This window comes from Chelonia mydas, chromosome 6 (assembly GCF_015237465.2).
Source record: "Chelonia mydas isolate rCheMyd1 chromosome 6, rCheMyd1.pri.v2, whole genome shotgun sequence".
In the NCBI taxonomy this organism is placed as follows: domain Eukaryota; kingdom Metazoa; phylum Chordata; order Testudines; family Cheloniidae; genus Chelonia; species Chelonia mydas.
This window is the reverse complement of record NC_051246.2, coordinates 111,306,419-111,323,870: the sequence shown is the minus strand read 5'-3', so window position 1 is coordinate 111,323,870 and position 17,452 is coordinate 111,306,419. Positions and strand designations below refer to the sequence as shown.

The 17,452-nt window shown below is 42.0% G+C and overlaps 1 protein-coding gene across 1 annotated transcript in view; it reads right to left on the bottom strand.

The window, feature by feature from the left end:
• Positions 1-9,254: 9,254 nt before the first annotated feature.
• LOC102945558 (cytoplasmic dynein 1 heavy chain 1) overlaps positions 9,255-17,452 on the bottom strand; it is a 69,907-nt gene continuing 61,709 nt past the window's right edge. The window contains exons 74-78 of the mRNA XM_037900960.2: positions 17,082-17,235; positions 15,761-15,903; positions 10,886-11,054; positions 10,181-10,308; positions 9,255-9,648 (exon numbers count right to left, since the gene is read on the bottom strand). Of these exons, the coding sequence (XP_037756888.1) occupies positions 9,520-9,648; positions 10,181-10,308; positions 10,886-11,054; positions 15,761-15,903; positions 17,082-17,235 (723 nt within the window). The 3' untranslated portion in view covers positions 9,255-9,519. The remainder of the gene's footprint in view (positions 9,649-10,180; positions 10,309-10,885; positions 11,055-15,760; positions 15,904-17,081; positions 17,236-17,452) is intronic.

The window sequence follows — 17,452 nt, the reverse complement described above, 5'->3', positions numbered from 1 at the left end:
AAGAGCAATAGTGACAGCTCCTCAGTGGAGTCTAGTCTGCAGTAGTGACTGACAGAATTAGACCAAGGAGAGACTGAAGATTGTCTAGGGTGTATGGGCTTGCCTGTGAAATACAATTGCTGCTGACAGTATTAGTTTTTAAAATGACAAAGCACTATAAACACCACTGGAGAAAAATCAGTTTTACAAACAGACTTTCCTCAGGAACATACCTAATTGTTTCCTTGGATATGCACAAGTTCATATTATGCACACAGGAGATGGAGATGCAACTTGCTTTCACTGAAATGATTGTTAGGACTTGATTTAACTGATCTGACTTCAACAAAAATATCAACTCCTAGGTGACAGCAGTATTCAGAGAGGGGCTGAAGGCTCACCAGAAGCCAAAAAGAGTCGGAGCATGGAGGGGGAAGAGGATCATGATGTTAGACTGTCCAAACGAAGAGACCGGGAAATGCCTAGGTGCCCATACAGATGTTACACCTATGGGGAGTGGGGACACATAGCTGCACGGTGCCCCAATGCTGAGGAGCCTATGCAGTGTAACCTGGGGAACTGGGCAGACCCATGCTCCCTAATCCACCTTGTGGGGATCTCATTAACCCCACATATGTACACCAGACCAATGAAACTAAATGGGGTAGAGACCACAGCACTGGTTGATTTGGGGAGTGCTATCACGCTTATCTCAGGGAAGCTCGTGAAGCGTAGTCAGCTGCTGCAGGCTAATCATATGGGGATAACATGCATCCATGGGACAGTTAGTTACTACCCCACCATCCCAGTAAAAATTGAGATCCAAGGGAACACTACTGAGGTAGCAGCAGGTGTAGTCCCTAAACTCCCATACCCAGTGCTCATAGGATGGGACTTCCCAGGGTTTGGAGACTTACTCTCAGTAGGGGGATTGGAGAAACAGGGGAACCCTGAAATTAGTGAGGCATCCACAGTAGATTGGGGGTTGACAATCTTCTCTGAAATATCCTCAGATTTGTTCTCCACTCCCAGACAGGGTAGAAAGACGAAAAGAGAAAGAAGGGCAACTAAGGCCTTGGGAACCCAACTACTGACCCAAAGCCAGAGAGGGTCACTCTCACAGGTAGGCAGACCCAAGCAGCTGAAAAGGAGGCCACCCAGGAGGAAGAAGCACCCGAGTCTGACCCCCACCCCGATGCCTCTGAACCAGTAGAGGCAACAGAGACTGGCCCCCTGGATGTCAGGCAGATTAGCCCCGGGAGAGGAAATTTTGGACGGGACCAGGCTGAAGACCCAAGGTACAACTACATTAGGAAGGAGGTGACTGAAATAGATGGGGCCCCGGTGGAAAGGAAAACCCAGGGACCAGGACCCTACTTCATAATGAAGAAGGATCTCTTGTTACCGGGTTGCACCAGTACAGGGGCAGAAGGTACAACGGAGTCTAGTACCTCAAAAACCCCAGAATGCTGTATTAAGTCTTGCCCATGGTCATCTTTTTGAGGGGCATTCGGGGTAGAGAAGACCCTGTCACGAGTCCTACGATGATTCTTCTGGCCTGGAGTACATGAAGAAGTGCGGAGGTACTGTGCGTCCTGCCCAGAGTGTCAGCTGCACAGTCCCTGTCCCAACATCACTCATGATTCTATATACCTCTTTCATATTTCCCCTTAGTCTCTTCTTTTCCAACCTGAAGTCCTAGCCTCTTTAATCTCTCCTCCTATGGGACTCGTTCCAAACCCCTAATCATTTTAGTTTCCCTTTTCTGAACCTTTTCTAATGCCAGTATATCTTTTTTGAGATGAGGAGACCACATCTGTATGCCATATTCAAGATGTGGGCGTATCATGGCTTTATATAAGGGCAATAAGATATTCTCTATCCCTTTTATAATGATTCCTAACATCCTGTTTGCTTTTTTGCCTGCTGCTGCACGCTGCGTGGACATTTTTAGGAAACTATCCACGCTGACTCCAAGATCTCTTTCCTGATTAGTTGTAGCTAAATTAGCCCCAATCATATTGTATGTATAGTTGGGGTTATTTTTTCCAGTGTGCATTACTTCACATTTATCCACATGAAATTTCATTTACCATTTTGTGAGATCTTTTTGAAGTGCTTCACAGTCTGCTTTGGTCTTAACTAGCTTGAGCAGTTTAGTATCACCTGCAAACTTTGCCACCTCACTATTTACCCCTTTCTCCAGATCATTTATGAATAAGTTGAATAGGATTGGTCCTAGGACTGACCCTTAGGGAACACCACTAGTTACCTCTCCCCATTCCGAAAATGTACCATTTATTCCTACCCTTTGCTCCCTGTCTTTTAACCAGTTCTCAATCCATGAAAGGATCTTCCCTCTTACCCATGACAACTTAATTTAAGTAAGAGCCTCTGGTGAGGGACCTTGTCAAAGGCTTTCTGGAAATCTAAGTACACTATGTCCACTGGATCCCCCTTGTCCACCCGTTTGTTGACCCCCTTCAAAGAACTCTAATAGATTAGTAAAACATGATTTCCCTTTACAGAAACCATGTTGACTTTTGCCCAACAATTTATGTTCTACTATGTGTCTGACAATTTTATTCTTTACTATTGTTTCAACTAATTTGCCTGGTATGGATGTTAGACTTACTGGTCTGTAATTGCCGGGATCACCTCTAGAGCCCTTTTTAAATATTGGCGTTATGTCAGCTATCTTCCAGTCATTGGATACAGAAGCTGATTTAAAGGACAGGCTACAAGCCATAGTTAATTGTTCCGCAGTTTTACATTTGAGTTATTTCAGAACTCTTAGTGAATGCCATCTGGTCCCAGTGACTTGTTACTGTTAAGTTTCTCAATTAATTCCAAAACCTCCTCTACTGCCACTTCAATCTGTGACAATTCCTCAGATTTGTCACCTACAAAGGATGACTCAGGTTTGGGAATCTCCCCAACATCCTCAGTCGTGAAGACTGAAGCAAAGAATTCACGTTATAGTCTTTGTGTTCCTTTTGTATCTCGATCGTCCAGGAGCCCCACTAGTTGTTGAGCAGGCTTCCTGCTTCTGATGTACTTAAACATTTTATTATTTTGAGTTTTTGACTAGCTGTTCTTCAAACTCCTTTTTGGCTTTTCTTATTACATTTTTACACTTAATTTGGCAGTGTTTATGCTCCTTTCTATTTACCTCACTAGGATCCGACTTCCACTTTTTAAAAGATGCCTTTTTATCTGTCACTACTTCTGTTACATGGTTGTTAAACCACGGTGGCTCTTTTTTAGTTCTTTTACTGTGTTTTTTTTAATTTGGGGTATATATTTAAGTTGAGCCTCGATTATGGTGTCTTTGAAAAGTGTCCATCAACCCACCCAGATTGTAGTTTGAATTCTCTTAATGATATAAACTATAACAGAGTTACACCTTTGGTGCACAATTTGCCAGAGATGGTGGAAGACATTTACTCTTCTGAAAACACAGAGTCCCTACATATGTCTTCACAGATTTCTGTTATTGGGGAGACCCAATTTGATGTCTATATGCAGCCAGTAAATGACCTTAAAATACAGATGGAAGTTATCACTAAAGAGAAAAGTGATGTTCCAATAAGACTTGCCAGGCCATGTGAACGGTCCAGACCCTCTGGAGTACTTGCCTCTGCAATGTGGCTGACATCTGACTGTTCCTTACTCATGAGTGTTAAGCCTTCAAAATATGCCAGGGTCCTAGAAAGCCCAGTCACCACAACTCTGCAACAACAACTAGTAAAGTCCAATGGTGAAAATATGTGTGACCAATCAAGAGAAAACTAGGGCTTCCATTTCTAGATGGTGTTGGGGAATAGCTAAGAAAGAAATTGCATGCAACCTAATCTAAGGTACAGATAGGCTAATTATGATCTGGAATTCCCTCTGTTTAAACATATACTATAGTAAATGAGAGATAAGACTTCAAAATGTCAACTAGGACTAGCAGTTCCCTACAGAACATTAATGCTTGTGTAGGGGAATTGGAGCTAATGTAGAGCTGTATCAGTAGTTGCAATCAAACGTGATCCCATTCAGCATATAGTACTCTGCCTTCAGTCCTGTTATTTCCCAGCAACCCAACTCCTGCACCTGTGGCCAAGTAATTATGCATTTCTTTAAGCAATAAGCGACAATAGATACTATGCCTTAGCATTGTATACATGCCTATGCTACTGCTGCAGGGGTCAGGCCTTCTCATGACATGGTGGTTGGAGAAATGCATAGCATCACAATAAATAAACTGAAGTAGTGGTGATGATTCTGTAAATGCAGAATAAGTAGCACTCATCATATTGTTTCACCTTCACAGTGAGTGCACCATCTTCAGTGAGGCCTGTGCCTGCTTCCTACAGCTGCTTTGTTCCCATCATTGAGTGGTCACTTGCAGGTTCAGCCTTGGATAACTGCCAAAATAACTCAAATCACACAAACCAGAAGTTTGGGGGAGCAGATAATCCTCATCAACTTTCATTTTGCAGGGTCAAACTGACTTTCCCTTTTATTTGGTGTTGACAATGAACTGTAATAGAGCCTGTTTCTCTAACCTTCTCTCCAGCACTGGGCATGCCAACGTGGGTTTATAATGTAAATACCAACAGTTGAAGTTCTTCTACAATGAGAGGTTTTTAATTTTTCCTTTATGAGAATGACTTTTCTCTCTCAAACCCAGCTGCTAATCAGGGCCAGGAGAATAAATAACCATTTTAATTTGCATGGTTCTCTTTTTGCCTTCCCCTCCATATGGTATGGGGTAGATTTTTGGAGTAATCTACAGAAGAAGAAGAAAGGGCTTCATGGAGCCCTTTGCTCAGCACTAGTAAAACTGTCTCCTACTGAACAAACGTAGAGGTGTGGGATTTGCCTATTAGCAGGAAGAGAGTGGGAGAAGGGTATTTTGTTGCAGCACCACCCAGAGCTACAGGGATGTTTGTTTAAACTTCTTTTCAAATCTACTATCCCAGTATATAACCTGTTTTTTAGTACAATTGAAATAAACTACTTTAAACTAAGCCTGAACTTTATTGCTCTTCCTTATTAACTGTATTTTCTCAAGGCGGACATGAGGGGAAGTGTGGCAAGTGAAATGTAAAATAAACCTACATCAAGGGATCTATTAAACATCAGTTAGAACCTTTGTGTCTTAAGTTCACTAAAGTTCCACCTGACTTAAAAATCCTCCAGAGCCTCAATAGCATGCTCGAGTATATATGCTGTAGTATGGATTTCCATTGTGGAAGAGTGGTAAGAATACTGAACATTTAATAAGTGGCCACACTGTAAAATCATTTCATTTCTTCCTGTGTTCACCAAGGTCAGAATGGAAGTAAGAGAGCAGGTTGAAGGTTTAGTTTTTTTTTAGTATTCTGGGGGTTGTACTCTTGTGCTTAAGGAAAACTAAATTACTTACAGCTTTGAAAGAAGAAAAGGAATACTTGGAGCACCTTAGAGACTAACCAATTTATTTGAGCATAAGCTTTCGTGAGCTACAGAAGTGAGCTGTAGCTCACAAAAGCTTATGCTCAGACAAATTGGTTAGTCTCTAAGGTGCCACAAGTACTCCTTTTCTTTTTGCGAATACAGACTAACACGGCTGCTACTCTGAAACCTTACAGCTTTGAGGTGCTGGAGAAGGACTATTCTTAAATGCTGAAATTTGCTGGGAAGAAAAATGCTTTTGCTCATTTTTCTTCCCTGGCGTTACAATGACTGGCAGTATAACTGTAAAATGGTGACAGTTAGGCTCCAGTGTGGTGCATACAGCCTTGTTTGGAAACACCAACAATGTTAATTATTTTACTACTATGATTCAGTAGCCCACAGCCAACACTAAACTGGCACTAGGGCTTATGCCTCTGACTACATCTAGGGCATATCTCCATAGCAGCAGAAGCCTTGCTCTTTAGTCAATTTTTTCCCCCCTAAATTCTTCAATGTTTTCAGTTCTTCTGTAAAAACTTCTTGGACTTTGCTCTCTAGATTTCATCTCAGACAAATTAGAGGTGGAAAAAGACCTATGTCTAGCTCACTGGGCTTTATTTCTACAACTGTTAGTAAGCTGAAAGTTGCTACTGGAGACAGTGAACAAACACTCTTGAGATTTGGACCTCATGGTCCATCTCTTCAGCCTGCCAAAGTCCAAAGTTGGGGCACAATGTCTGAAAAGCCCCAAAGTGCATGGTGAACATTATTTAAGCTTAAAATGCTGGAGGATTCCTCATAGCATAGATCAGTGTCTACCTCTAGCAAATCCTAGCCCCATGTTAAACAGAAAAAATTCAGACCCCATCTAGCCCTGTAGAATAGAAATGGGCTCAGGAGGCCAATAGCTCTGTTCATGACCCCTCAAGGCTGGCATTAAACATGTCTCAGCTTTTTGCTGATTATTTTTGTTCTAAATTTTAGAAGTGCATGTAACATAGATAACTGAGTGAAAAGAGCTATGGTCCTCACTTTTAGTGTCATTTGACACATGCAAGCCCAGATGTGTCAATCAGGGAAGGGAAGTAACCTAGTCTCCTTCCATATCTCCTGCATTTCATATCCATAAGTGTGTCAAAGGGCTTATCTTTGATTTACTTCAGGGAACTGCATGAGACTATATATTTCAGGGTGAAGCTTTTCCTCACAGTTTAAGTTATTTTCCATTTCACTGCCTCTAGCAGCACCCTAAATAATTATTCTTAATATTTGCCCTCTTCAGGCATGCTTCTTTCTTCCACACATGACTGACCTGTGTAAAAATAACTTAAATGAACCCATCCCTCCAGTTCCTTACTCCTGCCTTGCTACTTAAGTGGTTCTTTCCTTCTTTCTGAGGCTCCAAACCTAATTCAATAATCTAGGTTTACAGGTTATTTCCTTTAGACAGATTTTTTTTCTAGATGGGTTCAAAACTACAACCCACTTTAGAAAAAGTTGTTTTATTTGTATTTGACCTTAGTTGGAGGTAAGAGAACAAGCTTCCCTGTATTGCCCCCACTATGCCTCAGGCCTGTCTTGGAGGATGACCATTGATGAGGGGTCATAGATACAGTCTTCATGTTCAGTCAGTTTTGGCTTTCCTGCTGAGATAGCTAAATACAAATAGGAACAAATGGCAGTTGGGTGGGTGGTTTTTAGGGTAGACACCTGTTCCCCATGGTCAAGATCAAAAACATCTGTAATATACCAATTGTAACCATAACAGATATGTGGTAAAAATGGAACTATATATAGTATCCATGTAGAAGATAAAGATTGGTCAAACTGTATAAAAATTCATTAAATAGCTGTTGGTCCATCTTTACTCATATATAAACGGTTTTGAAGAGCTCTAACCTCAAGATCCATATTTAATCATCCTGTGAAAACTTAGGGAACTAATTTGTGGATAGCCTTTAATATACTGTCAAATGGTCTGAAACTCATAAGTTATCTATACAAGGCCTACATTTAACTTACAGCAAGGATCAGTTTAAGTATACAACAGCATCTTTAACATGTAGTTTAGGGGTCTATATCATGGCAGGTGTGAATGCATAACTCAGCTATTTTAGTGGAAGCTGAGAGACTACCAACAGAACCTAGCTCTTAAAGCCTTTTTTCACTGGAGCTCTAGAATCTTTAAAGCAGTGCTTATCAACTGAATCATAAAAGGGTTTCAGTTCAATCATCCCCCTGTAATTTTTAGTAAGTCTGGCACTCTGGAGAAAGTTGCTACTTTCTTCATTCCTCCCTCAAGGCAGCAGGGCTCAGAGATCCTAACATAAGAATCTTAGTGAGGCTCCACCAAAAGCGGATACTACCCACCCTCCTAATGGAAGACGCCCTGCACTCCAACAATCAGGCTGCTGGTCAATGACAGGCTTAGCACCACATGGCTTGTGACCTGTGCGCCATCAGTTTAAGAGGTACAGTTTCCCAATACAGTGCAGGTTGTGCTTTTATCCCCCAAGTATACTCCTGCATATGTACCTCTGCGTAAGCATGGCTCATTGAGTTCTTACAGCCACATGATCAGCCCACCCAAGACCTGTGTTTCCCTGTGTACAGGAGTTCAGAGGTCTCAAATGCCAAATGGGAATACAGAACAGCAAAGCTCTTTAATTACTAATGCAAATTTTGTTATGCATTTGATATTCAAATTACCTGAAGACCACAGGAAGTTTAGACGGATACTCCATGTGGCAACATTCTGCAGTCCAAATACCAATCTCATTTGATGAGGTTTTTAGAAGGCTTAGGGGCCTTCTCGTAAGCTTTAGGGCACAAGGAAGTAATGTACTTCCCTGGAAGGAATGTTAGAGGCAACATCCATGTTCAGAACTCACATCCCACAAAAAGCTCCTCAGAGGTAGAGAATGGCAGATTCTGTGCATGAGGAACAGCGATCAAGTGAGATAGTATTCAGAAATTGCAGGTTGTTTTGCTGCCCTAGAAATTTCTGAAGATAAAGGAGCCAAACAAGTAAAAATCTAGTAAAGATGTATTTTGAGAGCAGCAGAGTTTTAAATGTTAGCAACTACTGTGTAACCAAAAGCTATTTGGTTGGTTGGGTGGGTCAGATTTTTGGGTCTGCCAGCTTTAAGTGTCCCTTTAAGGAATGAACAGAATAAATCCACTATCTTTAGCATATGCAATCAAAAGAGAGACACCTCAAGGTATTTGCCATAAGAAGTTTGGTAGGGCTATTCGCTTATGGCAATGCTGCTGCTCTCAGAGGTGGAAATAATACTCATTCAAAAAAAGTGGATCTAAATTCAAGTGTCTGCAGGCATGTTGATATTAATGCAAAGTTACAGTAACCAGCACAGTGGACATGTGTGAGGAAGTATCACTAGAGGTGATGAAACTGTTCTGAAAGTTAGTATTCTGTGTACAGGGTAGTTCTCACTTAAGTATGCAGGTGGTTCAGATCTATTCCATGTAGATTAAGCAATGTGTGCAGTTCATCACGCCTGTGTAATAGTAATATTGGCATAACCTCTCCCTTGCGTTCCTTTTTAAAACCAGTGTTTGCTCAATTTCAACTTGTTCCACTGAATTAATTTGGGCTTTTCTTGTTTCTGGTTACAGGTGATTTATACAGGAGATCTGCAAGTTAAGTACCACAAATGGTAAAACTGGTTTCTTAGTAAGTTAGCATCATTCATTATTGAAGACCTGGGTAATGCTTCACCATCATTCTCCATTCCTTGAACATTTAAAAGCATTAATGGAAGTAATTCTCTAGAGCAAGTCATGGCAAGAACAATGCTTTTAGAAATGAAATAAAGAACCACAAATCATGCTACAGAATTTATTGAATGTAGGAGGAACCATCAAACATTACCACATGTAACTAGAGCCATCTAAAAACCACATCCAATTCTCCCTCAAAACCATCAGTATCACCAGAAACCCTGGCAAGAAGCCCAGCCTCTAGCAAGTCAACTTTACACCAATCCATCTGACAACTTAACCATGCCCTGGAGGTTAAAACTAACACTGTGGACTAGATTAAAGACACTGAATTTTACTACTGTTTATCAGTTAGAAAATGTTATTTTGTTACTCTGTGCAGAGGACTGCAACACCACGTTCATAGAAACTGCGAGGATCTTCCTTGGTGGCTATTTCAAAGTCAACAGTGAAGATCAGATCAGCACGGGTGAAGTTCAGATAAACTGGTAATGTAACCTGGAAAAGAAGTTAGGCATTTATTAAAATGTGGATAAGACAGATGAATGCAAGATAAAAGTCAAAGGGAAGACAGCAAAGGTCCCCACCGCTGGAAATTATGAAGAGACATTCCATATTGAACTTTGCCCATCCTTCCCCAACCATGATCAACTGTACTCCTAAGAAAGAACTCCCAGCCTGCCAGGCTAAAGTGTACCTTTTATAATACATTTCTAAGGTGTTGTTCAGACTTCTCAGGACTCAATGCTTCATGAGTTTACATTTCTTGATACCCCCCAGCTAGCCACAAAGAGAGGGTGGTAGCAATACTGGATCTGTTTGCCAGACTCCTAGGAATTGTAACCCCCAGGTTGAAAACTCATACTGGAAAGGAACATCTGTGTTACCGCAAAATGTAAGACTAATGAAATGGAAGCAGGTATTTCCCCATTTTTATTCTAGGGCACCAGAGAAAGTAGAATTTAAAGCTGATGAGCCACTACTGAAAGGAGTCACAGAATGACAAAACATATGTCTCCACATTACTTACCACATTAGCCTTTTTATCTGCATTTGTCTGCTTGATCCAGCGAAGCTGTGTTATGGGCAATATAGTTGATATAGCATTTGAAAGGGACAGTTTATTGTTACTGCATGTAGCTCCCTGAAGCTTCAAACCTATGAATTAAGAAGTATGAAAATGTGAGGTCTTTCCTGAAAGTGAAGTGTATGCACATTTAAAGGAAGTTTCCTTTTCCACTCCATTTTCAAGTCCAGAGGTAGAATCACCCATCTAAAATGTGGTAATTGATATTTAGACCTACTGTTAAAATGGGAGACCTAATTTATACAAATGAAAAAATACTCCAGAAAAGGTAACAGTGAAGGCTACTAGAGGAATAAAAAAGCTACCAGAGCGCTACCTCTAACATATTGACTGTTATTTGCATTTATCCATATTGCACTACTACTGATAATGTTCATTCATAAGGATTCTCAACCCTTATGCACTAGCATAGCAAAGTTTTCCATTAACGTGTTTTTAAATAATGCAGAATCCCCCACAGAAATTGACTTCCAATGCTACTTCTAGTGCAACTGCAATCAAACTTTCACTGTGCTTGTTAACTCCCCTCGGTGTTATGTATCTGATATGGTCTGTCCCAGCATTTTTACAGAAGATAAATACTCAGTGTTAAGGGCTAATAGCACCTATTTCCTTCCCTTCCACCTTGTAAAAAGCACATCAGCTAACCTGTGATTCCAAAACTGCAAGCATCCAGGACTGCATTCTGAGTAGTTGTAACATTGACTTCTAGACAAAGTTCTTCCAGGGACCAGCTGTTTGCTTGAGCCACATATTGTCTTGTAGCAGTAATATAAGCCTCAGGTACGAACAAGCCACCCAGGCACACATGGATGTTCTATTAAAAGAATTGTATGTTTTAGAAATTTCTATAATAGCTACTGCAATGGCACTTAGCTGCATTCAATATCTATTTAAACAAAAAGATGCACTAAAATATGGACCATCTTGCAAACTATGTATGGCATGTTTCCTCAGATGAAGATTTACCCTCAAAGGGATAGTTTCCTACTAACATACATATGTAGAAACAATTTTATGAATCCTAAAGTCTGTTTTATAGGAAAAAATTAGTTTCAGAAGAGTTAATATTTGTATGTAATTCTACTGCGTATATGTAAGTAGAATTAGAAATACAAATTTCCTAATGTGTCAACATTTCCCACAAGGCTGTGCTATAAGGTATTGTCTTCTTTGAGTACATGCAGCGTATTCCATGCACGTGCCCAGCGCACCAAATCCAGAGAACTTTGCCTAGCAGTACCTATAGAGGCTGTGCTCATGCCTTGGGACACCTCCTCTGGGTATTTAAAGGCAGCACCTCCCTGACCCTCCTCAGTTCCCTCTCACTGCCCATGGCTTGAATCGGAGCTCTGAGTTGTTCTCACCTCATGTTTTAGTATCAGTTTTCTGAGCGTTATTTCTTCTAGATCAGCGGTTCTCAAACTATGGATTGGGACCCCAAAGTGGGTAGTGACCCCCTTTGAATGGGGTCGCCAGTGCTGGCTTAGACTTGCTGGGGCCCCGGGCTGAAGCATGAACCCCACTGCCCAGGGCCGAAGCCAAAGGGGCTCAGGCTTCGGTCCCCCCTCTTGGAGTTGAGGAGTAATTTTTGTTGTCAGAGTGGGGGTTCACGGTGCAATGAAGTTTGAGAACCCCTGTTCTAGATAACAGTAGCTTAGATTTTGTTTAGTGTCAATATAGTGTTCGAATAGCAGGCTGCCCCGTGTGATGCCCTCACCAGCGTTCAAGCACCATGTCACGTGAGGGGCCATCCTCACACAAAGTGTTTGTGGTGTCTCAGTGAGGGACACATTATGGACTGGTCCTCCATTTGTAAGGTTTTTTGGGTTGTTTTGTTAAAAAAGGATTCAGGTGGCGAGAGACTTATGGCGGAAGCAGCACTTTCTGGAGCAGGCCTTGAGGCCCGCTTCAGCACTGAGGCCCTTGTCTGATTGGTGGTCACCTTCGTAACTAGCAAGTAACTGTGCTCCATGTTCAGACTCTGGTGTTTCACTCAAGAGGAAGAGTTACTCTCCATAACACTAATTGGGACCATTCCAGGGCTCAGGGAAACTCCTCCTCATCTTTTAAGAGGAGTGCTAACTGGCATTGTACTCCTGGCATGCAGAATGGAGCAGGTCCATCTAACTCAGGGGTTCTCAAACTGGGGATCATGACCCCTCAGGGGAGGTCACAAGGTTATTACCTGGGGGGTTGCAAGCTGTCAGCACCACCCCAAGCCCCATTTCACCTCCAGCATTTATAATAGTGTTAAATATTTTTTAAAACAATGTGTTTTTAATTCATAGGCTTGCTGTGTGAAAGGGGTCACGAGTACAAAAGTTTGAGAACCACTGGTCGAACTGCTCCCTGGTACCATACTGAGACCAGCAAGAGCCTGTACCATTGACTCTGATTCTGGCCAGGGGGTGTTCATTGAGTCCAGTACCAATGATGTCAGGACCGGAGCAGATTGTCTCCGTGCTGGTAGCATATCAGACAACATCAGACCTGCTTTGCCTCAGTCCCCGACTCTCCACTAGTTCAGGAATTTTTCTGGTGCCGTAGCTTTTAATGCTTTGTTCTCAGTTGTGCCCTTGGCACCTTCTAGCTGAGTTGCAGAACTGTTGGTTTATTGGCAGTGCAGCTTGCACTGCCATGTCCCAGACTGTGGAAATGTGGCAGATGCCAGGCCTGGCCCCCAAACACCCCCCTCAATGCTCATGCGCCCTTTAGTACAGTCATTGCCCTGACAATAGATTCTGTTGTCGACTTCAGTACTGCCCTTGACTTCAGTACTGGCACCTCTTCTGGTACCGGGTACGACTGTCTCACTCAATACCACCAGTGCCAATTCCCCATTCCTCTTCGGTACCAATGCCGCCCCCGTGTTGGGACGCTAGCAATTGCATGATTGTGGTGACAGTATACCTCAGCAAGAGAGGATTTCATATCTTCCTGAATCTGGATGATTGGTACAGAGAGGCAAGTCCAGAGAAGAAGTCCTCATGTTTACTTCACACTATGCTTACTCCACAGTCTAGGTCTCTGCCTAACAAATGGGAAGTCAACATTGATTCCAGTACTGAGTTCACTGCGGCCCTGCTAGACTGAGTTTGCATTATTCACCACCTGTGTCTGGAACTGCAGTCTCAACCCTCAACCACAGCCCAAGTATGCCTGAGGTTGCTAGACCATGTGGCTACATACACACAGATAGTCCAATATGTCATGTTACACCTTTGTCCTCTTCAAATGTGGCTGATATTGGTCTATCATCTGAACCATCATGTGCTGGACAAACTGGTCTGACTTCCTCTACCTATCCGGAGTCCTTATGGTGGACAATTGTTCAGGGAACACGTGCCAGGGTGTTCCCTTTGCCCGGTCCCCATCGATCAGGACAACTGTCACTGATGCCTTCTTAATAGGCTGGAGAGCACATCTGAGTTCACAGAAAATTCTAGGCCTGTAGTTGGAACAGGAAGCTTCTCTGCAAATCAGTGTCCTAGAATTTGTGCCATCTGCAGTGCCTGTCAGAGACATCGGGGACTCAGCATGCACATCCTTAAGAATATCACCATGATGTATTATGTGAACAGACAGGGGGTGCATACTCCAATGTGCTGTGTCAGAAGGCGATCAGACTCTGCCAGTTTTGCATCAACAAAAACAATCACTGTGGCCTGTCATTTACCTGGGATCCAGAATCACCTGGTAGATCCCCTCAGTAGAAAAATTTTCCTTAAATTACAAGTGGTCTAAAAAGCCCAGTATCCTACCTCTTTGCTATTTGGGAATTCTGACCTGTTCAAGACAGACAAGAAATGCCATCTATTTTGCTCTTGAGGGTGTGGGTCTCAGTCCAGGCCCCTGATTGATGCTTTCCACCTGATGCTGGGAATCAGCACTCCTGTATGCCTTTTCCTCCAATTCAAATCATCCTGGAGGTCATTCTCAAGCTGAAACTGGACCGTGCCAAGCTCATTCTCATTGCTCCAATGTGGCAAAAACAGTATCAATTCTCTGACCTCAGGTTATTGGTTTGGCCTCCCATCTCTTTCCTCTTCACCCTGACCTCTTTCTTTCTCCCTTTTTGTCAGAAAGCTCCTTTCCTTGTGGCAACATCATCTGCTAGGAGCACTTGTGAACTGCAAGCTCTGATGGCGGAGCATCCCAACACACAATTTTCCAAAAACAAAGTAACCCTGCAGTCACATCATAAATTCTTTAGATAAAGTGGTTTCTCAGTTTTACTTGAAACAAATTATTTATCTACCAGTGTTGTTCTTTGAGCCAAATTCAATCCCAGAGGAGTAGCATCTTCACACACTGGATGTCAGGCAATGTTTAGCCTTTCACAGACAGAACTAAATGTTTCCTTTCTTCATCTCATCTGTTTCACGTGTGAACCAAATGAAGGAGCAATCTCTTCACAGATGATCTCAAGATGTATAACTTCCTATATCATGACAGCAAACGAAGCAGCTCAGATTTGGAATTTGCAGGGCTGCCATTGGATCCTATGTACATACGTTTAAAACCACTATGCCACTTATGCTAAATCCAGATCAGATGAAAACTTAAGGTAATCCTGCACTCCTTGTTTAAACATACTCCAAGCCCCACCTCCTGCAAATACTGCTTGAGAGTCACCTACATGAAATTCATGGCTGCATCTACTTGAAGAAGGAATTAGAAACAGGTACTTATCTGTAGTGTATTCTTCTGGATGTGATGCAGATGTGTATTCCACAACTCACCCTCTGCATTAGAGTCTGTGCTCTTGACATTTGGTGTGAAGGAAATGAGGGAGGCTGGGGGGTGCACCAACCTTATACAGCCACAGTAGAGGCTAGGATCACAGGGCATGAGTGCTGCCACTACATGTATTGCTAGTCAAAATTATTTGCTTTGGTACTCTGGACGTGCACACACCTCCATAGCTGCATCACGTTTTGAACAGTTACAGAACAGTAAGTAAGACTATGTAAGTCGACCTATGCTACGCAACTCCAGCTACGTTATGTAAGTCAACATACCTTAGGTCGAGTTACCACAGGGTCTACACTGCAGGAGGTTGACAGCAGAAACTCTCCCGTCGACTTACCTTACTCTTCTCGTTGGGGGTACAGTACAGGGGGTCGACTGAAAAGCAATCTGCTGTCGATTTGGCAGGTCTTCACTAGACCTGCTAAATCGACCGCCAGTGGATCAATCTCAGAGCATCGATCCCGGCTGTAGTGTAGACATAGCCTAGCTGTTTTTTCCCCATTGCAGCAACTATACTGTGTGCACGATCTGCAGCTAGGTTTGGAAAATGGTAATTTTTAAACGCAGGAAGTCATTCAGGAACACCATAATATACAAGCACGTTTGAAGGGGTGTCCAGGTAAGATTTCTGAGAAGCTCCTTAGCTAAAGCGTTTCAATGCTTTTTACACTAACAGATATAAGCAGTTACAGACTCATGTAACTCTGATTTTTCAGAATTCAGAAAAGCCTTTAATGAGAAAAAGGCAATACAACGCAAGATAGATACCTTTAGTTCTTTTGCTCCACCAGAAGCTGCTGCCTGGGAAATATTCTGTAGTTGTTTAATGCGTTCACTGAAGTCAGACACCCACTGAATAACAGTCATGCCAGCAGGTACAGTGTAATGAGACCAGCTACGAGGCAGAATACCTAGAGAAGACATATCCAAGGTAAGAGCTCTGTATGGGTATGAGTTGGATTACACACTATTTCCAAATGGAATTTTACCCTTTCAGTGGCAGTCAGTCACTTCGCTATTACTGTATTTTACAACAGATTTTTCATACCACCAAGCACAGTGGGGTTCTAACTTAACTGGGACAAGAGAGTACAAGTGTAACACGAACGGAAAGACAAGAGTTTCATGACATTGTAGAAAGCTACCTAGTTTTCTAAAATGTGTTCTTCAGATGAATATTTAAACAGAAATTACTGTCTGAAGTACAACTTACTAACAAAACCTGGAAGACATTCATTAGTAAGTTCAACTGCATATACACCAGGTCTCAAAATACATCACAGCTAATTTTACAATTAAGCCTTTTGCAACATGGAAGACACCAATTTTAAGGAGTTACTGCACAGGGTACCACCACCTTTATCCTTGGGTCACAAGGCAAAGAATTCAGTGTACAATAGTTCTGCTTAAATGTATCTCTCAACCAGCAGCATATTCCACTGTATTGGTACAAAATGTCCCCTTTTCATCACACTGCCAAATGTATGAGCAGAGAAAATCAAGCCAGGGTAACTTTTGGAGTTCCTCTGATAATTTTGTTACAAGTGAGTGCTTAAAACTTAAGGTTTAGATGGAAACTGATTTATGGTCAATTAACACCAGGCTCCAACTGTTTGTTGCAAACTCAGCAAAATCTTATTTTTTTATACCAATCTCAGTTTTAGTGCTGCCAACTCTCAATTCTTTTCCAAGTCACACAGTATAGATGTCTTACTTAAATCTCCAGCTCCTGGACAGTAACATGAAAGTTTCATCTTTCATTTAAATAGTTTCAGCTCCCACAGTTGCAGAAAAAGTTTAAAAACCGCAATCCAAGTGAACCCCAAAGGCAAAAACCCTAGACTGGCTTAAAAATTTGATTTTTTCCCCTTTCTTCAAGTCAATCTCATGCTATTTGAATGGTTAGGTTGGCAATACTGCAGTTCATATATGTCACCGGATCAACCTCACCATTTTGACTTTCAGAATTTTGTATTAGGCAAAAATAGTGGTGTTTCTTTTCAGTGTTGGAAATGAGAAGACATCAACTGATGTAATAGGATTACTGGGAAAGCATTCTAAAAAGAGAAGCTTGTTTGAAGTCACATACCTTTCACCAATTCATTTATAAGTGTACGCAAGTAGTTGGTCTGTTTCTTCTTGCCTTCACAAACCTGAACCACGTCGGCAAGATCCTGACGGACATCCTGAAGTAATTTGGCTCCCATTTTCACCTCTCTCTCAAAGAATCGGAACAACGGATCCTTATTTAAGGAAGAAAAATGAGGAAAACAACAAGATGAGCATCTTCTGGTGGGAAAAATAACTTAGCCCTGCAACAGTGAAAGGGAACTAGTTGGCTGCCCAAATCCCACATGCATCATCATCAACTGTTAAGGGCTCACCGTAATGTGTTTTTTTACAATGCAGTCATTTCCTTCGCCCACCCTGAAGATGCAGCTGCTTCACAGATGGTAGTTT